The following is a 25,288-nucleotide window of genomic DNA, read 5'->3' as shown; positions in this document are numbered from 1 at the left end:
ATCCCAATTTCATGTAAAAATAATTTTTAACATCCATTTTTTTTTAAATTTTGAGTTCTAAATAATCTCCCTCCCTATACTTTCTTTTTCCCTGAGGCAGTAAGCAATTTGAAATAAGTTATACATGTGCAATCACAGAACAAGGGTTCTTAATGGTTTTGAGTTTTTTTTGAGAAATCTCTCCTCAGAATAATTTTTTTTTAAATTTCATAATTGAAAGAAATGATCATTTTCTTTTTTTTTTTTTTGGCTTTTTGGAGGGGTTAAGTGACTTGCCCAAGGTCACATGGCTAGTTTTGTGTTAAGTGTTTGAGGCCGGATTTGAACTCAGGTCTTCCTGACTCCAGGGCCAGTGCTCTATTCACTGCACCACCTTGCTGCCCCTGTGATACTCCTTTTTTTTTTTTTTGAGAGGGAAGGCAGGGCAGTTGGGGTTAAATGACTTGCCTAAAGTCACACAGCTAGTAAGTGGTATCTGATACTGGATTTTAACTCAAGTCCTCCTGGATCATTTTCTTTTAAAAATATTTTTTATTGGGGTGGCTAGGTGGCACAGTGAATAGAGCACCAGCCCTAGAGGTCAGGAGGACTTGAGTTCAAATGTGGCCTCCTCAGATACTTAACACTTACTAGCTGTATGACCTTGGGCAAGTCACTTAACCCCAATTGTCCTGCCTTCCCCCCTGCAAAAAAAGTCTTATTTTTATTTCATTAAATATTTCCCAGTTACATATAAAAACTTTTAGCATTGAAATTTTAGCATTAAAATTTCTAGTCTCCATTTCTCTCCCTCCATCTCATCCCTCCCCCACTCTTTGAAAATGCAAGCAATATGACATAGGTTATACATGTAAAATTATGCAAAACATGTTTCCATGTTAATGTTAGCCATATTGCAAAAGAAAACAGATTTTTTTAAAAAGTATGCTTCAATTTGTACTCCAAGTTCATCAGTTCTCTTTCTGGAGTTAGATAGCATTTTTAATCATGAATCCTTTGGAATTATCTACAAGAGCTGTCTTGATCAGAGTAGCTAAGTCTTTCACAGCTGATCATAATTACAATATTGCTGTTACTGTGTGCAATGCTCTCTTGCTTCTTTTTTTAAATTTTTTTTTTATTTTTAAGCAATCGGGGTTAAGTAACTTGCTCAAGGTTACATGGCCCGTTATTTCTGGGTGTGGTGCTGAGTGTCTGAGCCCGGGATTCGATCTCCAGGTCATCCCAACACTGGAGCACTGGAGCCGGTGCTCTTACTTGCTGTGCTACCTGGCCGCCCCTGCTCTCTTGCTTCTGCTCACTTCACTTTGAATCCGTTCATTTAAATCTTCCCAGATTTTTCTGAAGCCATCCTGCTAGTCAAAATGATCATTTGCACTTAGAGACCAGTTTTGTTTTCCTTATCCCAGTTCACAGACCCCTAAAATCTGCCCATGGATGCCTCAGATTAATAGAACAATTGTGCTAAATCAGTAGAGGGCTGCAAGATAAAGCATTTGGTGGTAGGTAATGCAGACAACTGAAAAATGAAGAGACAGCCTGTCCTGCCCTCTTTTTTTGTCATTCTTTGGTCTCCAATTGCTTGTTTTCTCGAGGGCCTGCAAATAGATCTTCAGGTGTCAAGCTCCCTGTTGTCAAATACATGCCTGCCACTTCCCAGCCCCAGACAAGAAAGCTGCCCAAGTAATGTGGGATGACAACCTGGGCTTAGAAAGAGTGATGAGAGGTAGGCTTGGTCCTGCAGTCTTTGGTCTCTCCTCCTTCACCACAACTAGGGAGGGTCTGTGAAACACTTAACCATGAAGACCTAATGTCTCCACTCCTTGTCTTTCTCTCTACAGTGCTGTCTTCCTCCTGGTTGCCACAGGATGTCTCCCCTTTTATGATTCACAAGTAAGTGCAGATCCATAAACTAGTTTTTATTTTCCTTCATGTTGTCCGTGCTCTTAAATATGAATTATAAATATGAATGTACTAGATTATTTATTATTAATTACACATCAATATAGTAATACTATATATTATGTGTATAATATATTAATATATAATGAAATATAATATATTAATAATTATTAACATGATAGTATTTATATGGTGCTTTTAGGTCAGCAAAGTGCTTTAGTCATATTAAGTAACTTGATCTTTCCGTCACCCCTATGAGCTAGATTGATTCTATTATTGTTTTATAGTCATTTTACAGATAAGGAAACTGAGGTAAACGGAAGTGAAGTGACTTGCCCAAGGTCACATAGTAAGGGTCTGAGGTTGGATTTGAATTCAAGTCTTCTGGTATCATCTTGCTGCCTGCAACCTACCTGAAAGCATATACAGAACTTCACTTTTTACTACACATTCCATGTGTATGGAGATTAATTCATTCTTTGTATTCATATCCCCTGGAGAAGGAAATGGCAAAACACTCCGATATCTTCACCAAGAAAACCCCAAATGGGGTAATGAAGAGTTGGATGTGATTGAAACAACTGAAAGACAAAAATGTATATCTCCAGTGTCTAGCCCATAGAGTGTAGTAGGCACTTAATCGATTCCAGTTAATTGATTATCAATGACTTGGGATAGCCCAAGTTCTTAGAATTCTGACAAATATAGGGGAAAGAGCATTAGGCCTAGAGTCAGATGGCCTGATTTTGAATCTAGGAGATTTTACTTACTATATATAGGACTGTTGGGGCAGCTGGATGGTGCAGAGAGTAAGTAGAATACCAGCCCTGGAGTCACAAGGACCTGAGTTCAGATCCGGCCTCAGACACTTGACACATTTACTAGCTCTGTGACCTTGGGCAAGTCACTTAACCCCAATTGTCTTGCCTCCTCCCCTCAAAAGATAGATATAGGACTGTGGACAAATTGTTGTGAGGATCAAATGAGATTATAATTATAAACACTTAGAATAATTCCTGTTGTAAATATCAAATGAGATTATAAAGTGTTCCACACAGTGCCGGGCACTATATAAATGTTAGCAATTATTATTCAATTCAGTAGAGATAAATGTAACGTCTTATACTTCGGTTCAAAAAAACTTCACAGTACTTCACAGGAACAAGAGAGGGGAGGCCTGGTTGGTAAGCAGTTGCTCTGAGGGAGAGATGAGAGTTTTAGTGATCAGTGTGAGTCAGCATTGGGATGTGGCATCTGTAAGAAGCTAATATGGTCTTGATGTTGAGAAGTGTTAATCCCTCTGTTTCTCTGCCCCTATCAGACCCTTGGGGATTATCGTTTTCAGTTCTGGGTGCCAGAGTTTAAGAAATACATTGATAAACAGGAAAGGATTCAGAGGACAGCAAAGCAGATAGTGAAAGGCTTTGAGTTCATGTTATATAAAGATTAATTGAAAGATATTTAACTTGGAGAAGAGAAGATACAGTGGGGGAAACATGATAGTTATATTCAGGTATTTGAAGGGCTGCCACATGGAAAGATTTCTGATTGAATTCTGAGGGCAGAACCAGAAACAATTTATAGAAGATGCAAAGGGACCAGTTTAGGCTTGTTGTCAGAAAAAGTTTCCCAAATGATTAGAACTATCCAAAGGTAAAATGGGCTGTAAAGAGACCTGATGGATTCCTTCTCCTTTGAATTTTCAAGCAGTAGCTTTATGTTCCTGTGCTGGGTATGTGTTCCTGAGTATTTCTTTCCTGTATGGGGTGTCCCCCAAAATCTTAATGATTCCCCCAAGTTGAAAGTACATTAGGACTTTTGGGACACCCTGCACAAGATAGATTAGATCAGAGGTATCACGTATGTGACCAAGTGGAACCAAATTAAAATGTAATTGGGAAACATTTAACAAAATAAATAAAAGTACAGTAGAACATTGATAATGGCAATATGTGGTTTTCTAAGTCAATATGCAGCTGCTGGGATCTTTAGGTACTGTTTGGCAGCTCCCTCATTTCTATTTGAATTTGACACCCCTGAAACAAGCCCTTTGCAACACAAATATTTTGATTCTGTCATTCGTGGAGAAATGATAATATCTGTTCAACCAACTACTTTGAAAGGCAGCTGTGTGGCATAGTAGTTAGAGTGATGGGACCTGGAATCAGGAAGACCTGAGTTCAAATCCAGCCTCAGACATTTATTTACTAACTTTGCGACCCCAGGCAAGTCACTTGGCCTGTTTGCCTCAGTTTCCTTAACTGTAAAATGGAGATAACAGCAACACATACTTCAGAGGTTGTTATGAGGATCAAAGGATATATATTTCATTCAAATAAGATACATTTTCATGTAAAGAAGGGGAAATTTAGACAGAGGGAGCCATAGAGGTGATATAAAATAGCAATTTTTTTTTGGTAATCTCCTGGGTATATTGCCCAAACAGGGATCCAGGGGAGACATCCAACTGCATTTAGCACAGGGCCTCCTTAGCACATAGTAGGTGCTTTTTGTTTCCCCTTCCCTTCAACTGTGGTGAGAGACTGGTGGGTGAAACGTTCAGCTTTGAAGTTGTGTTTTGAAGTATAGTGTCCTGAAAGACTTCCCTTACTGACAACCCATCAGAAGGTTAAGAGGGTCTTTAAAGGTTCATTGGCCCTGGTCACCCTGGTCACTCTTATTCCTGGAGCATGTCAAGCATTCTGTAGTTACCTCTGTGCTCGTTGCCTTGTGGCTCCAGTATATGGGGTATGTCTGTTTCTGTCTAAAATAATTCACTTATTTGTCATTTGTTTCAGTTTGATCCAGTTGGATATTTCTGGGCTACCATCCACTTGTTCTGTGTAGGTAAGTTTAAAAAGTATGCCAGAAAAAAATAATGTGGATTTTGATAATAGGGAGATATTTAAGATTTGGAAGAGAGGAGAAACAGCTTTGAGAGAGTCAGATCCTGCTCATGCTTCTTCATATCTAAGACTAGAACATACCTCCTTGTTGGAGGAGGTGTGGACTGGAGGAGGAGCAGACTCCAGACAGAGTAGAATTGGATGGTGGTTTTCTGAATTGCTCTGGCTTCTTTGGAATTTTCCCTCAATTATATCAGTCTCGACTACCTCTTCCTGTCATTCATGGAAAACTCTAATTAAGATACTGTGACTTAAGATTTACTTCCCCAGACCAATTTATGGAATGTTGGCAAGTCTTTCCTCAAAATCCTGGGAATGTGCATGGAGGTTTATGTCAAGGTCATTTGCTTTCAATTACATACCAGAAAATTCCAGAGTGGGTTAAATAAAGGGCTCATTTAATTTTTTTTTGCTTATGTCATGTTGTGAGACATAGTGTATTGTGAGAAAATGTGCTACTCTGACTTAGCTACTCCTTGCTCAGAATCTGAGTGGTGCTGCATGTTTCTGTTTACCATAGCTAACATGTAAGGGGGGGAAGTTAAACTTGCATTGGCTATTGTGCTAGTGAATGACTAACCATTCCCTGTTCAGTATTCTCTGTGAGCTCCTTTATATGCTGGAATGCAGTAACATAGATTGTGACATCTCTCATGAAGGCCTTCAGAAACAGGATAGGTGCCCATCTGTCTGGCCATACTACAGACTTATTTGGATCTTGCTCTGAGGTCCCTTCCAGGCCTTTGCTTATGTGATTCAATGACAGCGAACATAAGTTTATTTACCAGAATGAGCATGGAACAGCGGCATGTTTTATTTCATTTACAGGGTTTTACAAAATACTTCACAAGGTCCAGAAATCCAACGTGTTAAGGTAAATTTTGGAAGTTTTTTGTTTTGTTTTATAATTTTTGGTTAAAGAAAAGGAATGATCTACTGCAAAAGTACATCCCATAGCCAGAGACCTATAAACTTGAGGACTTTGGAGCTCTGCTGCACAGAATTGTGGGAGAGTGACATTTAGGTCCCAAAGACTATTCTCCTCTCTCTCATTGCTACCTGTCTTCGTTCATACCCACATGTACAATTTCCTCTAAGCCACTTAACTGTCAGTCTTAGGTTCTGAACTTACCTGTAGCTTCTAGAGGCAGTAAATACTCCCCATGGTTTTTCAGTTTGAATCTGGTCAGATGTAGAAAGAAGCCTATATAAGCTCTATTCTGTCAATACAATGAAATCTTTGGTATGCAAGGTGGGGTTGGTCTGTCTAAGTCACTTTTTTGTTAGTTTAGTTAGATGAGGGCGTGAGAGGATACCCAATTCGGATTTTGTTGAGAGCTGCCTTGAATGCTCATTCCTGGATTAACGTAAAGAAACACACTCCTTCCAGATTTTCTTTTAAATTCAACACTCTCAGACAAGCATGAGGTCGCTTCAGTATCTCAAGGAATGACCCCACGTGGGTCAGACGCTCTTTAGACCATATTCCCAGGAAATCACCAAAAAAAAAAAACCCAAACCCAAACCTGATTGCTGTTTTATATGATCTTTATGGCTCCTCCTGCCCATTTCCCCTTTTTCATGTGAAAATCTATTTGATTTGAAAATTCTTGAAAATCCAGGTGAAAAGCTTTCTGACATAATGGATAGAGAACCAGTTCCAGAGTCAGGATGACCTTTGTCTTGTCACCTGCCTCTGAAACATACCGGTTGGATGATACTGATCAAATTATTCAATTTCTCAGTGTCCAGACAACTCCCTCTAAATTACAGAGCATGTGACTAACTTCATTGGTGGGGAGGGAGTTTCCTCACTGGGAATTTACTATACTGATGTTAAAAAAAATCTAGGTGCTAGTTTGCATTTAAAGTACTCTTATTTCTGCTTCTTGTTCTTTTGTAACAATATGTCTTAATAGAGAATTATGAATATTTTTTTATTTGCAAAACAAGTGACCATCATTTCCCCTTCCTTTCCTCCTCTCTGATTCCCTAGTGACATCGACCAGCAGTACCTAAACTACATATTCAGGTAAAATTACTAACCTCGTCATCTTTTTGATGCTGTCTATTTCTTTAACTCATTTCAAAAACATTTCCAGTCACATTTTGGACAGAGTTCACTTAGAGTCACTGTCCCTCCTCACCAGATTAGTTAAAAGAAATTAACTGTGAGCAGGACAGAAATTTAAAGATTTAATAGGAGAGCAGATTAATGTGTATGACTTTTTTGTAGCTGGAAAGTCATGTGTCCCACTGTCCACTGTCGGCTTCAGCATAAGCAGCCAAGTTAACTTGGTTTGGTGAAATCCAGGAAGGTTTAAATACAGTCACACTGAGGTAATGACAGAGTCAAGTTGGAGATGAGCCTCTTGTCCATTGGATCATCCATTATTTCTGGAGTCAGCAGCCTTGCTTCCAGCATTCAAAGAGAACTGTTATTCTCATTTTGAGGTACCTAATGCTTAACTAAATATTTATATTGAAAAATGCCTTTTAAACAGCAGGCTTTGCTACAAGCATGGATAAGAGCTTCCATTGTGCCAAATAAAAGCTTGCATCTGGTCCACCTTGCCTGAATGTTGTAGTGAAAGCCTTTTCATGGGACTTGTCCAAAAACTCAGAATTTTTTTTGGTTTTGTTTTTAAAATGCTTTCATGGCATTGTACCATTTCAGGCAAAACTTCTGGCCAAATCAAACATCAAAGGAATGAGGGATATGGAAAAGAGAAGATTTAGAGATTTTTTTGACCTATAGCTAATATGCCTGTGTTCTCCTCCCTCATCCTACCCATTCCTTTATTTTATCATGTGTATATTTATTGCCTGTGAGCCTGATGCTTGCAGCTTCCTGGCTGAGATTAGGGGTCAGCCAGCTCAAGCCAAAATCCCATTGCCAAGTCTTTTCTTTCGGCACAAGTGATGAAAATGTGTGAATCAATACTGGGGGCACTGTTTGGCTTCTTGCTGGCATTGGAAACACAGAGGAATGAGCATCCAGAGCTTTCCATTATCCTTGAATTTATGGGTCATCTGCTTTTGTGTTGCCAACTCAAAGCATTGCCTGCCAAGTCAGAGAAGTTGGTTTGAGCTCTCAGTTTTTTAGTGAGAGGCAAGTGGTGAGAAGTTTCTGAAACTTTAGTCCAGCCACCTCCCCGCCCTTTTTTTTAGGGAATATTTATTTCCAGGATTTTTTTGTTTAATGATTCTGAGCAGAGCAGTAGAAGGAAATGGGTGTTGATCAATTGGATGGGGACATAAAAAAGAGGTGGGGAAGAAAGAAGAGAAGAATGTATATGCAGCAAGAGGTGAGAGTAACCATTAAAAGGGAGTAGTTTTTGCCTTTTTTTCTTTCTGGGTTCACAGAATTGTTATGTGGTAGAAGTAATATGGGGAAGCCTCATAGGGGTGGTGGCTAAAGGGCTGGTCTTGGAACCAAGAATACCTGTATTCAAATCCTAATTTGGACACATTTTATCATCTATGTGACTATGGGTAAGTTTCAACCTTTCAGGCAACTCTCTTAGACAATAGTGGAGGGAATTTCAACATCAAATCCTCAAATCAGTGAAATCACAAGTCTGTCTTCCTCCTTAAAACAAAATTTAAAAAGTTTAACCTTGGTTTTTAAGAACCTTTAATTAATTGATAATTAATAATGACTATGGGAAATTCTAATGTCTGGTTACTTCCAGACTCATGCTTAGTCTGATTTTTCCTAGGATACTTCTGGCCTCACTTAGTCTATAGCTGTTTAAATGGGAGAACAATTTTCCAGGGGTTCAGAATCAGAGAGTTTTAGAGTTTAAGGATCATCCAGCCGAAATCCTTTATTTTACAGATGAAATTTCTTTGAAATGGTGTTGTTTTAAAGCCTCAAAGGAAATATAGGAATTTTCTCCTGGGTATGACAAATAGACTTGGATAGAGCTGAAGGAAGATTTATTGGGCATAGCATAGGGAGAGTTTATTGTTTGGTGTGCAGAGAAGAAATGGGCACCATAATCTGGTGTGCTCATTTTTCCATATTAGCACATTATTTAATCCTATCATTCCATGGCTACAGCTATTGTATATAATTTCAAATTATAGACTTCAGAGAGATTTCTGCCAAGAATGTACATACTAGCCATGCTTAGACTAACCATAAATTTAGTTCTTGTAAAATACCAGTGGTGGCTAAACGACCAATTCTCTCTTCAAGCTTTTTCATCTGACTTTGGGTTCCTGGCTCAATAACCCCTAGTTTCTAGGGGCTATTTACTTCTTAAAGTTTATTTCCTTCTCAAGCTTCTTTTCTCCAGCTATCCTACAGTGGGAATAACAGCACTGCAAATACCTCCATGGACCTTATCTCCTGTCTCTGTGGCTCTAAGGCAAAGTTGGGCTGGTCTGATGCAACTTATCACTCTTTAGCCCTCTCATTTAATTTTGCCCTTTCCCTAAACAATTTGGTAGAAATAGTATCTTCATGTGGCCTCTGCCTGTACTGGGATACCCTAGCCTGACCTGACCCCCTCTTTTTCTCCCTCTATCTCCTCCTCCCCTTCCCCCCTCCCCCCCATGCCCAAGTAGAGAAGTATGTACTTAGGACTTTCCATACCTTCAGTTCAGTTCAATCCATATTATTTTTTAATGACAGTACTATGTCTGAGGCACTGTGGTAGGTGCTTGGAACATGCCATCCACGTTTACTTGTCCGATGTTTCAGTTCCTTCAAGTCGTGATCGGTAGCAGCTACTTCATTTTATAAAGTAATCCATGCTTATGTTTCACCTCTCCAAATTAACATCTTTATGGATAAAGGGAACACAATGCCATAAAGCCAAAGAACCAGTTATAGTAATGAGAATTTCCTTCACCTATTGGTCTCCTGATCTCAGAACCTAGACCTCAGGCTACGATGATTAGAAATATAGTGAAGTATATTTTTGTGAGCAGGCTTGGTTACTTAACTACTCCATGTAAAATTGTTTCTCTGAAATAGTGCATTCCAAGTTCTTCCAACAAGGAACTTTTAACAGAAACTTTCAGAAAAATAAAATAAAAGCAAACCATCCAGAATGAAGAGATTCATGTACATTTTTTCCTGATCTTCTTTGTACAAGGAAATGTTCCTGCTTATTGATATTGGTCAAATTCATAATTAAAAAATAAAATTGAAACATACCTTACTAGGAAGTCAGGGGCTGCCTATGTTTAGCTTTCTAACACTTGGATTGGGCTATATGGCTTCTTCTAGGTCTATAGTTCAGCAGTAATGGCCCCATGTTGTTGGCTTCTTGGTTATAACATCATATTGTACTATGATGGGTTAGTTGGACATTCTCTTAAAAGGACCTGAGAAAAATAACAGCACTGAGATCAGACAGGAAACTTGGGGAGTAAAACTCGAAATCTAGGACAAGTGGTAATTGGATTTGCACATCAAAATATGATTGTTTTAAGTTTTTCATCTCTTTCAGTAAATGGGAAGAAAAAGTATGTTTAGGCAAAGTGATGGTACGTCAAGACAAGTTAACAAGCATTTAATAAACTCATACTATGTGCTAATCACTGTGCTAAACCAAAGAATATAACATAAAGTTAATAAACATTTGTTATCTTGGAAAATGTGCTTTGAGAAAAACTTTGCTGCCTGATAGAATAGGTTTTCCATTTCTTTCATTTAATTAATTCATATGTAACACTTTGTTGTGTCTATTTTAGCATGGTCCTGTTGACTTTTGCATCTCACCCCACAGGTAAGGTTAAAACTACAAATTTCTTGATGTATTGTAATGTTAATGTGCTGTAATGTCAGAATTCTGAGTGGCTATATGTTCAGAGCTCCCTGACTGCTCAGATGTAAAGGCTCTCTTGATCCAGAGATGTATGTAAAGTGTATAGTTGATTCAGGCAGTCAGAGCCCTGTCTGTTGGTCTTTATTTCTCTACTTGTATTTTCTTTGAAGTTCAGGGTACTGCCTTTTCCCCTGAGCTAGTGAGTATAATTTAAAAAACATTGTTGACCCTTTAAACAGCTATCTTTCCTAGTAAAGCAGATCTAAGAACCTGTGCTAGCAGCCATCCTGGGTATGCCATTGTGGTTGCTGCTATATATACCTTTATGTATTCCTTTATGTATTTTATGGAGAGACATACTGCAGTGGAGCAGAATTGTGGTTCTGAGTCCTGCACTGGAGGTTTGGTTCTAGTTTGGTTCTAGTGGGCAGCTCTACCAGTAACCACCCATGGGACTCGATGCACATCACAGTCATATTGGATGTCCATTTCCTTATCTGTAAAATCAGAGGATTGGGCTAGATGGCTTCTTCAGCTCTATAGTTCAGATATAATGGCCACCGTGTTGTTGATTTTTTGGTTATAGCAGCATATTGGGCTGATGATGGCATTGGGAAACAACTTATGGATATGATCTCTTCTCTGAACTTCCCAGAATGCCCACAGTGATTGGGAATTGGAGTAGCACCAAAGCCCAAAAGTACACTGTTATTCAGTGTGACCAGTGCTTTAGAGGTCATTAAGTCAATCTTCATTATTTACTTGGAGGTGACCATGCATTTTCTGTTCCTGATGTTGAACCTACAACTGGGCTTGGGGTGGAGAGAAAGTACTTCACAGCTTAGATATCAACCTGAATATTGGCCATAGCATGTTCCATTCTGCTAACCTGCATACTCTGTGACTCTCAAACAAGAAAAGTAATCTCACCCTGTGAGTCAACCTTGGACACAGCGCTGCAGTTGCTCAGTCAATACATCCATGATCATTAGCACAGTGCAGTATATTGACTGCCAAAAAATATTTACATAAATTGTGAAACTAAATGATCCTTGCTAAAATGGTGCACGTCTCTACATTGTGATTCCAACCTGGGCTTTTCTGAGCAATGGTTTTTTGTTTTGTTTTGTTTTGGAAGGGGATAGGGCTTCACTAGGCACTTTACTCTAGCATGGTTAGAGATAAGTCAGCACCATCCTCAACTATCCTCAGAGGTATTTACAGTACAAAGATATTTTGGGTCCTGCCTTTGAGGTTGATTTGTTTGCTGCTTTTGAATGTTTAGCTGGAAGAAGAAAGTCAGACAAGCCAAAGGGATCCTAGGTGAAAAGGTTTTTTTAGTGTGAAGCTGAGGACAAACCCAGCCAATTCAAAACAATGTGGAACTTCCTGTCCCAGGAAAACAGGAAGTGGTTAGATTTTTCTCCATTCTTATTTGCTTATGAAACCAGCTCTCAGCTGGGTTCTTCTTCTCCCCTTCTCAGCCTACCTCCTGGACAGCTTACTGTTTTTGAGCATTTCCTTCCAGGACTGGGCTGGGGAATAAAAAGAGCTGAAATCTAAACTAGTTCATTTTGTAAATTGTTGGCATTTCTGATGAAAGCATTAGGGCGGGGAGGAGTTTTTTGTAATTTTTTTTATTACCTTTGAATTTCATTTATTTACATAGTTCCTGTTTTCCTTTACCATGTACAATCTGAAATGAAAGGGGATCATTGCAGAATACATGTGAAATAGGTAAGGCAGGTGGCATTACTCCTATTTTACAGATGAATAAACTTATACAGAGGCTAACTGCCAATTTAGGCCATTTATCTTCCTTAAAGATCTTTCACAGAAAGGAAGCTCTATGCATCATGGGGTTCAATCATAGACTCATGGAGCTGAAATCACTTCACAAGTCATTTAGTTCACCTCACTCGAAGGGGAAGTCACAGTTCAAGAGTCTACTGAAAACAGTTATGGAATGAGAAGAAAGTAGAAGCTGCAAGTACAGGGCTGGGGAGGCTTCTTCTCAGTCTCTCACCTACTCAGTGGCCCCTGATGCTGTTCATCTGAGCTTGTGACTCCGCACCTAAAGTTGGGAAAGGGAATAAAAATCATGACTGGGAAAGAGGAAGCTGTCTTTCCCAATGGACTTCCAATGCTGCCTGCTCTAAATCTAGCTATGAAGAACTTGGTGATGAAACAGGACAGTGACAAGGTGACAAGAGAAGCCATTGTGTAGAAGGTCTGTTTAATCAAGGTCTGAAAGAATTGATGGAATTTTGAAGGACAAAGATAGTATTCCATCACAATCATATACCACAGCTTGTTCAGCCATTCCCCAGTCTACTGTGCTATAAGAAATAATGAGCTCAGTGTTCTTAGAAAAACATGGAAAGACTTGCATGAAATAATGAAGAGAAAAATGAGCAGAACCAAGAGAACACTGTATACATTAACAGCAGTATTGTTTTAAGAACAACTTTAAGTGACTAAGTCATTTTGACTTTTGACTTACCTAAATTAATTACAAAGGACATATGAAGGAAGATACTATCTGTAGCCAGAAAAGGAACTTATAAATAGAAGTATGTATAGGACAATTTTATGTATACACACACATATTTACTTCTGTCTAATGGTAACCATCTCTAGGGTGAGGTGGGGGAGGGAAAAAATAAATTTATTATATATAAATTTTACATATATAAATTTATTAGATATGTAAATGGAATAGCAAGTTGTACTTGCTAATAATAGATTTTCAGTTTCATGCGCAATCTTTTTTATTATACTATGTTCTGGAAATTCTTATTTTATCCCATAAATTCAAAATAAAATGATTTAAAAAAAAACACATAAATCAGAGGACAGGAAGTCATTCTAGATAGAGAGATAGGATTGGAGAAAGGTACAGAGCTAGGAAATCATATTGTATCTTTGTGTCCAAACAAAGATTAGTTCAGATGGGTTGCGGTATAGTAGTGTTCATACTGGGAAATAATAAATAGATGGGGCTGGGAAGACAGGCCTTGTGTACTGTGGAAGGTCTTGAATTCTAGGAAAAAATGTGTCTAGATTTTGTTTAGTAGTCATAGTAGTCAGTTGAATGATTTGGAAGCAGAGTGGGACACAATCAAAGTTTAATTTAACATGGGTAGATTTAGAATCACTTGGAGGGATAGAGAAGTCTGGAAGTAAGGAGATTTTTGCATTTTTCTAAGAATATGGTTGGCAGCAGTAGTAGGAATGGAAAGGAGGGGGTAGATGACAGAGATTCTCCCAGAAGTCATGTGAAGTAACTAAATCAAGTGGTATTATTCCGATCTTAAAAATGAGTAAACTGATGCACAGAAGCTGAGTACCAGGACTAGCTGCCAAGTCTCCTGAACCCCTAGTCTCTGCTTTTATATGTACCATTTTTGAGAAGTAGAGTTTCAAAGTCATTTCATAGATGTAGATTTCATGCTCACTTTCTAGTCATACTACGTAAAAGGAGGTTTTAAATTTTCATTATGTTAACTGCTTAATAAAGAAATTCTTAATGTTTGTATTTTTAAAGTTTTTCTTGATTTCTTAAATTATTTCTTGATCATATTTTCACACCATTTTCTGTAATGTCTAAAGGTACTATTTCATTCTATTATTGTGTATATCTTTCCTTTTTGGGAGGTATTATGTTGCATTCTGTTTCTTTAATTTTGCTACTTTATTTTTTAATATAACATTTAAAATGCCTGGCACAATTACAGTACCTCTTGATTTTTATCAATTGATTGATTTTTCATGTGTCTCCAACATGTAATTGCAAAGACTAATAACAGAATTTCTTAAAATCGAGATAAGGATATTATTAGCTACTTATTTGAAGAATTTTATCAATTAAGAGCTCTACTCTGGTACCTCATTATGAAATGAAGATTAGTTAAGTTTACAAAGGCCAGAGGAACATGAGCCCTGGCTAGTCCTTCTGAGCTGGGGTACTACATGCCTAACAATGCACCATGTATGCTCCTGTCATCCACAGACCAGCTCAGAGAGGGTCATCCTTAGATAGTTGGCCACTAGATGCTAAATTTGTTCAGTCTTAGCAACTCAAGGGGACTAGCTGATAAGGTATAGAGAGATTGTATTGTGGATTATGATGTGGTAACAAACATCCATGCTGCTGAAATCATGGATTCTATCAATTACAAATCACTTTCCAGAAACAAAGTATTGTCCATTGATTGGGGAATGAATGGTTAAACAAAATGTGGTCCATGAATGTAATGGAATATTATTGTGCTGTGAGAAGCAATGAATATGATGAATATAGAATAACATGGAAAGACTTACATGAACAGATGTTAGAATGAAGCAAGGAAAGCGAAGAAAAGGATATGACTACCACAACATGAATAAAAAGAATAAATAATAAATAAAAAATGAATGTTATCGTTATTCAGTCATGTCTGACTCTTCATGGCCCCATTTAGGATTTTCTTGGTAAAGATGCTGTAGTGGTTTGCCATTTCCTTCTCCAACTCATTTTTATAGATGAGGAAAGTGAGGCAGAGAGTTAAGTGACTTGCCCTGGGTCACACAAATTGTAAGTGTCTGAGGCTGGATTTGAACTGAGGAGGACACGCCTTTCTGATTCCAATCCAGGCTTTCTATCCACCATGCTGCCTAAGTACCCCAAGTGAATGTTATAGAATTACAGGAATCGTTCCAAAGGAGATAGGAGAAAATACTTCTTCTTACTCCTTTGCAAAGATGGAAGGTCCACAAATGTGGGACTTTGCATTTGTTTTCAGATTTTTTTTTTTGTTGACATGTTGATTGGTTTTTTCTTTTCTTTTTCCCCTGTATTTTTCTTTAAACCTTATTTTTTGGTTGGAAGGGATGACTCTTTAGGAGGAGGGCAGGGGACAGATACAGGAGGAAATTCAGGTAATTGAAAAACAAAAGCCATCAATATAATTTTATTTGTAAAAGTCATTTTCCAGGATAGGGATAATTACTAGTATTTTTTTAACTACCCTAAAACTGTTCAAGAATAGTTCTAAGTGCTTGAGAAAGCACCAGTACAAGATGTGTCTAAATCCTAACATCGTTAACCTGAAGAAAAGAAAACTTAAACATCATAGTTGTCTTCGAGTACTTAAAAAGATGGCATTTGGAAGAGGGTTTGACTTCTTTTGTTTGGTCTCAGAGGGTGGAACTGTGACCAATGGATGGGAGCTGCATTGACAAATTTAGATTTTGCAAAAGGAAATACTAACAATTAGAACTCTTGAATGGGTTTCCTTGGAATGTAAGAGGCTCATCTTCACTACAAATTTTCAGACCAAGGTGGATATATTACATATATTGCATGTGTTGTAGTAGAGATTCTTTTCTCAAATGTGGATTTTACCAGATGGCTGCTGATTGCCTCTTTCACCTCAAAAATTTAGTGCTTCTTTAATCTTTTTTTTTTTAAAGCAACTGGGGTTAAGTAACTTGCTCAAGGTTACATGGCCAGGTGTTTCTGGGTGGGTGCTAAGTATCTGAGCCCAGATTCGATCCCCAGGTCATCCTGACACTGGGACCGGTGTTCTTACTCACTGTGCTACCTGGCCGCCCCAGATTGTGTATTTTTTTTGTGTATTTTTTTTTGAGGGCAACTGAGGTTAAGTGACTTGCCCAAGGTCACACGGCTATTTTTTGTGTTGTGTCTGAGGCCGGATCCAAACCCAGGTCCTCCTGACTCCAGGGCCAGTGCTCTATTCACTGCACCACCTAGCCGCCCGTGCTTCTTTAATCTTAAGCGAGAAAATTTTTTGTTCTGCTTCCTGAGTCCTAAACATCACTAAGAATGTCCGTCTACTTAGCTGTCATTTATGCTATTTAAAAACAACTAAAACAAGGCAGATGTATTTACAGCTTTGATCAGGTTGTCAAAGGATTACTGTATATGTATTACAATAAATATCTAATCCAAACTCATCAATGGGACACTTGTAAATTTGTTCTTGTGAGTTTTGCTCAGGAAGCAACACCTTATTCAATAAATATTATATCCATCCATCAATCTAAGACTCAGATTTGCTGAGGACCATAGGTCTGAAGGCAAGACCCATTAGAGATGGAAGAATTCCAGATTTGGAAGGAAATGCTCAATTCTTTTTCTCTGAACATATTTGGAAGGGCTTAAAATATTTTTTAAAAATGTCTTGACTTATTGTCTGTGACCGAGTTCAAATTCCATAGAGGGACACAGCCAATACGTGTGAGTATTTCCTATTACACTAAATGGAACTAAAAGAATGAACTTACTTCAGTAGAAATAAATGTAGCCTTTGGACCCTGAAATAAAATGAACATGCACTGCTTGCATGTAATTTGTTCCTTCCTTGCACTCTTGGTTAAATGTGAAGACTTTGGAGGATGCCTGTGGAATTTATTCATCATTGAATGTTAGTTGCATAAAATAATCCCATCCTCCTCATAAAAGGTTCTTATGGAAAATGTTTTCCACTCTCCCCCTTTCCATTCTGTGCTAGATAAGCACTAATAAAACCAGTAGATAGTTTTACATAATCAAAGAAATACTGGACTAATGTCTGGCCAATTGTGTTTCACTGATGACAGCCTCAGAGCAATTTTGTCCATTATCTATTTATTTTTCTGTCTATTCCTTGATTTATTCATTAACTTATCTATTATCTACTCTTATTTATTCATTCATTCATTCATCTGTTTTTCTATTAATTAATTCCATATTTATTCATATATCTATTCTTATTTATCCATTTATTTGATTCACTCATTAATTTTACTTCTTTCCTCCCTCCCTCCCTCCCTCCTTCCTTTCTTTTTTCTTCCTTCCTTCCCCTTTACTCTTTTTCTTTCCTTCCTTCTCTCCTTCTCTCTCTCTCTCTCTCTCTCCCTCTCTCTCCCTCTCCCTCTCCCTCTCCTTCTCCCTCTCCCTCTCCTTCTCCCTCTCCCTCTCTCTTTCCTTCTTTCTTGTTTATTGTTGCCAGTGTTTTATGAATTGCATTTCTTTGTCTCTCAGGTGATCTCTTCAGGGCCCTGGAGTTTCCATTCCTGTATTTTTACAGATTCCACACCAGCTGCTGTGCCAGGTAATCTTTAAGAATGTTTCCCCTCCCCCCTCATCCCCCTAAAAAGTCCTGTTGCTATTTCTGCAAGAACTGGCATTTAGATTGCACTTTAAATTCGGGGAAATGCTTTGCATCCATTTTCTCATTTGAAGCTCATTTTATAGATGAATAAATGCAGTCTTGGAGAAGTTAAGGGATTTGCCCATGGTCCCATAGCTTGTAAGTGTTTGAGGTAATTTTTTTTTTTAAAAGCAGTTGGGGTTAAGTAACTTGACCAAGGTTACACGGCCAGTTTTTGTGTGTGGGTGTTAAGTTTCTGAGGCCAGAACCGATCCTGGGTCCTCCCGGGTCCTCCGGACTCCAGGGCCAGCGCTCTTACTCACTGTGCCACCTAGCCACCCCTGAGGTAGTTTTTGAACCCTTGGTCTTCCAAACTCTGATCCAGCCCTCTATCCACCTGTATGTTACCTGGAGTTCATGGGGTAACTCTGAGTTTCTCAATTTCAACTCAGTTCTGAGGGGAAAAAAGCCCATGCAATCTGCTAACTCCACGAATTGCAGAAGCCGCATGGGATATGAGGGAGGCACAAAGATCACCAGGTCATACACCCAGCATTTATGAAGCCCCACCTCTGTGATTAGCACTGTGCTAAGTGCTTTGGAGTTGAAGTGGGGGGAAGGGAGACAGATGCAATCTCTGTTGCCAAGGATTTTACAACCTAGTTGTAATCCAGAATAATAGACAAATGCAGAAATCATTTATTATTTAACTGCAGAATGAAATCAGAGACTTAAATTAGAGTGTCATAGTTTATAGACCCTTTGTGCTCACCCCCCAACCCCTGACCTTCACTCATGGCCTACTAGAATTACAGAGCTGGAAGCTCTCCTAATCCATCTGCTTCATTTTATAGGTGAGGTCATTGAGCCCCAGAGGCCTGAGGGGGCAAATTTAAGGTCATTTAGCTGGTTGGTAGTAGGAGTTAGAACTAGAGTCCAAATTTTCTAGCTTCTAGTTTGTTGTAGTTCAGTTAGTTGTGTCTGACTTCTTGACCCCATTTAGGGTTTTCTTAACAAAGATCCTGGAGTGATTTGCCATTTCCTTCTCTGGCTCATTTTACAGATGAGGAAACTGAGGCAAAGAAAGTTAAGTGACTGCTCAGGGTCACACAACTAGTTAAGTATCTAAGGCTAGATTTGAACTCAGGACTTCCTAACTCCAGGTCTGGTGCTCTACTCACTACTCTACCTAGCTGCCCCAGTTTCTAGTTTAATGTTTAGCTATTAGATTATAGGATTTAGAACCAGAAGGGACTTTATACATCATCTAGTCTAATCCCTTCATTGTACAGAAGAGGAAACTGGATTCCTAGAGAGTTTTAAGTGGTCTGCCCAAGGTCACATAGGTAGTAACACAGTAAAACAGTAGTAGCACAATTGAGATTTGAACCCAGGAGTTGGGGACTTTAGAAATCATCAGCCCCAAATTCCTTCATTTTTGAGGTGAGAAAACTGATACCCATAGAGGGGTTCAGGTCCGCTGAGTTTCAATCTGGTGCTCTCTCCAGTGAGCCTCTGCCTATAAATCTTTGAGTGAGGTGACACGCCCATTCAGTATATAGGTTTCTTTAAGAAGTGAGTCAAGGAATGGCCCCTTTAATTAATTATTTCTTAAAGCAATCGGGGTTAAGTGACTTGCTCAAGGTTACACGGCCAGTTATTTCTGGGTGTGGTGCCGAGTATCTGAGCCCGGATTTGATCCAGGTCATCCCCACACTGGAGCTGGTGCTCTTACTCGTTGAGCCACCTGGCCCCCCCTTGGCCCCTTTAATTTAAAAAAAAAAATCAGACTTGGGGGGGAAAGACCCTCAGGGTTGCTGGCTGAAAGAGAAACAGTTACTATTTACTTTCACTCTGAGCTAGGAGGGCCCAGAAAATTGCCATTAAGGGGCACTTGGTCAGGGACCTATTGTTGTCCAATCTAGGAGTTCCAAAGTGAAATGAATTTAAGGTTTGGTTTTAAAGAAATCTAGCCAGTAAACCTCAAGTTAACTAGACAGATTTTGGCCATCAAAATTTGCCTTCCTTTGGAGAGGAGAAGGAGAGGGACAGGGCAAGCTCAGACCACTCACAGGCTGTGTTCGTCCATTGTTCTTGGAGAGGACCATGACATCAGGGAAATGATGACATGACTTGCAGTTGACTTTGATTTGAGTGAGGGCTGTGCAAGGTCACCAGCCTCACTTTCTGCTCCAGAGCCATCTGGGTCCAGTGGGTCCATCAGGACAACTGGAAAGACCTTAGCCTAAAAGAACCAGGGTCCCGCATTGCATCCTGGGCCGTCTCTAGTCGTGCCCCCCAAAAGTCCCAATTAACAATGTAATGGGAAGACACTGGATTTGGAGACTGGGGACCTGAGTCCCAGGACTAGCCTCCGTCACCTGCTGTCTGTGTGACTTTGGACAGAGTCGTTTTTTTTTTTTAAGGGGTTAAGTAAGGTTACACAGCCAGTTATTTCTGGGTGTGGTGCTGAATATCTGAGCCCGGATTCGATCCAGGTCATCCCGACACTGGAGCTGGTGCTCTTACTCGCTGAGCCACCTGGCTGCCCCTAAGCAATTGGGGTTAAGTAACTTGCTCAAGGTTACACGGCCAGGTGTTTCTGGGTGGGTGCTAAGTGTCTGAGCCCAGGATTCAATCTCCAGGTCTTTTCAACACTGGAGCCGGTGCTCTTACTCCCTGTACTACCTGGCCGCCCCAGGACAGAGTCATTTTACCTTTCTGAGCCTTAGTTACATTATCTGTAAAATAAGGAGGTTGCCCTCCAAGGCATCTTACTAGCTGTGTGACCCTGAGAAAGTCACTTCACCCTCTTTGCCTCAGTTTCCTCATCTATAAAACGAGCTGTGGAAGAAAATGGCAAACTACTCTAGTATCTTTGCCAAAAAAACCCCAAATAGGGTCATGAAGAGTCAGACACAACTGACTGAAGTCACAACAACGAGGTCCTTTCGGGATCTAACCTGATGATGTCATCAGCCTAAAAGTTCATCCTATTTTTTTTTAAGCCAACAAGTCATGCATGGATGACTTTTTATCCTAGATAAAAATGTCATTCCAACAAAGACTTGAATGTACCTTGTTAGGGTTCTCTTGTGTACTTGAGCCTTTAGCTCGCTCTAAAATCCCTACTTAGAGATTTTTGGAAAGCTCTAGCTCCTACCAGCTTGGATTATTTCTTATTCAGCTTACTCTTAGCTATGATTATGAAACATAATTCTTTTGTGCCACACTTGTATGTGTGATTGCGTTTTCCTGGAGGGATTATTATTCGGCAGAATTACTAGCAAGACAAAGAAGGGAGTGTGAAGCCAATATTTCGTTATTTTGAGCAGAGACCCAATTTGTGGCCCATTAATGTTGCCTTGCTCTGTGGGATGACATCTTTGCTTTGATTTGGTTCTCTTTAATCTGCTATTCCCCACAACCTGGCATGAACACTGATCTTTTAAATTTTAACAGGAAGGGAAGTCTGTATTGTTCATTTACCCCCTGGTGAGAGTACAAAGGTTTTTCCTGGTGTCACCAAAGGGTTCTTTTCTCCAAGCTATATCACAGATCTTCCTGATTAGAGAGGCTGCATCATGTACCATTCATGATCCCATCTCAGGTGAATCTCAGGATACCAGAGAGGGTCCTGCAAACTCCCTTTTCTCTGTTCTCCTCCCATTGTTTAAAATCTCCTTCAACTAAAAGAGGAAGCAAACTGTTAGGGGAGCCCTGTTTGTAAAGGATGAATTTGGTGTTGATCCATAAAGAATTAAGAAGTACTTCACAGAAGTATTAAATTAACCTGCAGTCGTGAGCATACCTCTACAAATGTCTATTTCAAGGTCAATAGTGGTAGCTTAAGCAGCTAGGTATAGTGGATACAGTGCAGGGCCTGAAGCCAGGAAGACTCAGGAAAATCTGAGTTAAAATCCGGCCTTAGACATTCACTAGCAGTGTGATCCCAAGCAAGTCAATTAATGCTGTTTACCTCAGTTTCCTCGTTTGTAAAATAAGTAGGAAAAGGAAATAGCGAATCACCCTAGTATCTTTGCCAAGAAAACCCAAAATGGGTCACAAAGAGTCAGAAACGATCGAAAACGACTGATCAAAAGCGACTTGGTCTATTTTTGCATTTCTTTGTATACTTGGTGTTTAGCATTTGTTCCTGGCAACATATTGGGGGGTTTAAAAATCCTTTTGTACCAGCTGTGTGACCTTGGGCAAGGCACTTAACCCCAAGTGCCCTGCATTCCCCCCTCCAAAGAAAAAAAAAGGAAAAAAATCCTTGTTGACTTGATTTCTGTGACACTAGCCAGTCTATGAATTAAATCTATGGTAGGGAAAGTTAAATTAAAAACCACAGTAGGAACTAGAGCAGGGTTATTCTTTACTTTTTTCTCCCAGTCTTGCTTTTAAGCTCTCTCATAAGGAAATCTGGCGTATTTCAGATCTAATCTCACTGAATTTTCATTATGGAGTAGAAAAGGTATTGAATTAGGAATAAAAAGCCAGGATTCCAGTGCTGGCTCTCTCACTTGTTATTTTCATCACTGTGGGGAAGTGACGCCAGGTCTTTTGGACTCAGTTTCCTAGTTCTTCATTTATAGTTTTAATTGTTATATTATTACCATGTATACAGTATTTTAAGATTTAAAATTTATGTTGCTTTCTTTGAAGCCTTTCATGAGGTAGGTAGTGCAAGCATTATTATCTGCTTTTTACAGAGGAGGAAACTGAGACTCAGAGAGGTCACATAGCTAGTGTCAGGGACAAGACATATGTGCAGGCCATCTAGTACCAAGGCCAGTGACTCTCTGTGACATACTGCCCCTAATCTGTAACGTTAGATGGTTGGCTTTAAATGATCTTTAATCCCTTTCTTGGCCTTTCTAAAAGTCTGTGATTCATTCCTATGAACCACAAACAGAAAAAGCGGGAAAAAAAAAAGGTAATTGCTTTTTTCAAAAAATTTTTATAAATAGACTTTATTTTAGCATTCTTTTTAAAAAATTGATTTAAATTGAATTTTTAATTTTGAGTTCCTCTTCAAACTAGTCCTACCCCCATGCACTGAGAAGGCAAGTAAATAGGATATCAATTATACATGTGAAGTCATGCAAAATATTTACATATTAAAAGCAAGTACTCTCATTCCCATTTTATAGATGGGGAAATTGAAGGTGGTATTAGCATTGCCACGGAATAGAATTTTAGGCCACTTTTTTTTTTGGTCTTTAATGATTTGTTCATTTACTTTTATTTTACAAGATTCAGTTCCACAATTCCTTGAATTTCAAATTTTTTCCCTCTCCTTCCCTTCCCCCCCTCCCATGGTGGCATACAATCAAGTATAGGATCTGCAAATACTTTCACATTAAACATTAGTCAGATTTTAAAGAAGGATTGTATCAGATGGAATGAACAATGGGAAAGAGGAAGCAAAACCAAGTAAGAAAAAGAAAAAGAGCAGATAGTTTGCTTCCATCTGGATTCAAACTCTCTTCTTTCTACCACTTTCTCTGGATGTAGACATCTCTCTCCATCATGAGTCTTTTGGGGTTGACTTATAGCCCTGCATTTCTGAGAAGAGTTCAGTCTATCAAAGTTGGTTGTCACACATATGTTGTGTCTCTAATTGTGTACAAATTTCTCCTGGTTCTCCTCTTCTCACTCAGCATTAGTTCGTATAAGCCTCTCCATCTGCTCCTCGTTTCTTATAGCACAATAGTATTCCATTACATTCATATACCACAACTTGTTCAGCCATTTCCCAGTTGATGGGCACCCCCTTAATTTCCAATTCTTTGCCACCACAAAAAGAGCTGCTATAAATATTTTTGTATATATGGGTCTTCCTCCCACTTCTATGATCTCTTTGGGATAGAACCCTAGAAGTGGTATTGCTGAGTCAAAGGGTATGAAACTATTTATAGCCCTCTGGGCATAATTCCAGATTACTCTCCAGAATGGTTGAATCAGTTCACAACTCCATCAGCAATGCGTTAGTGTTCCAATTTTTCCACATCCTCTCCAGCATTTGTCATTTTTCTGTTTTGTCATCTTAGCCAATCTGACTGGTGAGATGTGGTACCTCAGAGTTGTTTTGATTTGCATTTCTCTAATCAATAGTGATTTAGAGCATTTTTTCATATGCTTATAGATATCTTTAATTTCTTCCTCTGAAAACTGTCTAGGCTACTTGTAGAACATTGCCTCCTTGTGGGAACTTTCTGTTTTAAGCAGCTGAATGATTTAAGCCTCCATGACTAAACTCCCCAGACTATAAAGCTGATCCCCATAACTATGTCCTAGGCACACTCCCTCATAAACGGAAGGAGCCCAGCAGCTGGTTCTGAAGGCAGACCTTTGTATACAGCTTCCCCCATTTAGGGATTTCTTGGAGAAAGATCTGAGTGCATTGTAAATACGGTTGCTAGGACCTCAAAATGAAAATTTGCTCCCCTTGTCAAGTGGTATGTTCTCAGCCTAGTCTTATATCTGATAATGATGATGATGATAGCTGACAGTTATATGGGCAGCTAGGTGGCACAGTGCTGGGCCTGGAGTCAGGAAGACTCATCTTCCTGAGTTCAAATTTGGCCTCAGAAATTTACTAGCCGTGACCCTGAGCAAGTCACTTAACCTCTGTTTGCCTCAGTTTCCTCATCTGTAAAATGAGTTCAAGAAGGAAGTGGAAACCACTCTAACACCTCTGCCAAAAATACTCCAGATGGGGTTATGAAGAGTCGGACATGACTGAGCAACAGTGACAATAACAAATGGTGGACTATAGACCCCTGGATGTGGAGACAGAAACAACAGTCTTTACTCTCTAGTAGCTTACTTTCTCCATTGAGCCTGGTACCATACATTTGGTTTCCGTATTACTCTCCAGGCAAATTGAACCATTTGATATCTGCCACGTAGCTCCTTTCTGTTTTCCTTTCTTTGCTCTTCATTCTTCTTGTGCCTGGAGTATCCTTTCCCACTCAAGACCCTTCGATTTGAACTCTTCTCACCATTTGTATTCTTACCAATCTTTTAAAGTCCAGCTCAAATGTTGTTCACTCCTTTGTGAAGCCTTTTTCCATCTATCAGTTGGTCATGACCTTTTCTCTTCTCTAATGTGATTATTGTGTATTAGTTATGTCAGAGTCAACATGGTATACAACATGGAGAGGGATCCAGCCTCGTCAGAGTCAGGAAGAAGACTTTGGTTCAAGTTCCATCTGTGATATGTAGTGTCTGGGTAACCTTGGGCAAATTGCTTAACATCTCTTGCCTCAAGGTAACTCTCTAAAACCAGCTACCAATTTATATTGTCAGAAGTAAAGGGGAAAAACCAGATTTGGAGAGTACCTGGGTTTAAATCTTAGCTTTGCCACTTAATGCCAATGTGACCTTGAACAAATCATTTAACTTTTCTGAAGCTCAGATTCTCATCTGGAAAGTGAATTCCAATCCAGTTCCAAATTTTTGTTCTTGCATGTTCTCAATGAGAGTTCCTACGTTAATGAACTTGAAGGCCCAAATCCCACTCCCATGGTTATCTGTATGTCATATTATCCTC

General features: G+C 39.2%; 1 protein-coding gene across 5 annotated transcripts in view; it reads left to right on the top strand.

Annotated features, from left to right (window-relative positions):
- The window catches only part of TMEM241 (transmembrane protein 241), a 168,399-nt gene that overhangs the window by 59,379 nt on the left and 83,732 nt on the right, over positions 1-25,288 (top strand). For all 5 annotated transcript variants that reach the window (XM_069099787.1, XM_069099786.1, XM_069099784.1 and 2 more), the window contains 6 exons: positions 1,842-1,893; positions 4,701-4,749; positions 5,637-5,682; positions 6,805-6,840; positions 10,518-10,552; positions 17,619-17,688. In XM_069099787.1, coding sequence (XP_068955888.1) covers positions 1,842-1,893; positions 4,701-4,749; positions 5,637-5,682; positions 6,805-6,840; positions 10,518-10,552; positions 17,619-17,688 — 288 coding nt within the window. The remainder of the gene's footprint in view (positions 1-1,841; positions 1,894-4,700; positions 4,750-5,636; positions 5,683-6,804; positions 6,841-10,517; positions 10,553-17,618; positions 17,689-25,288) is intronic.

The sequence above is a fragment of the Petaurus breviceps genome, unplaced genomic scaffold (genome assembly GCF_028583685.1).
Source record: "Petaurus breviceps papuanus isolate PSGF00001 unplaced genomic scaffold, PetGlider_PUasm1.0 38, whole genome shotgun sequence".
In the NCBI taxonomy this organism is placed as follows: Eukaryota; Metazoa; Chordata; class Mammalia; order Diprotodontia; family Petauridae; genus Petaurus; species Petaurus breviceps.
Note: the sequence above shows the minus strand (reverse complement) of the source record. Positions and strands in the feature narration are given on the sequence as shown.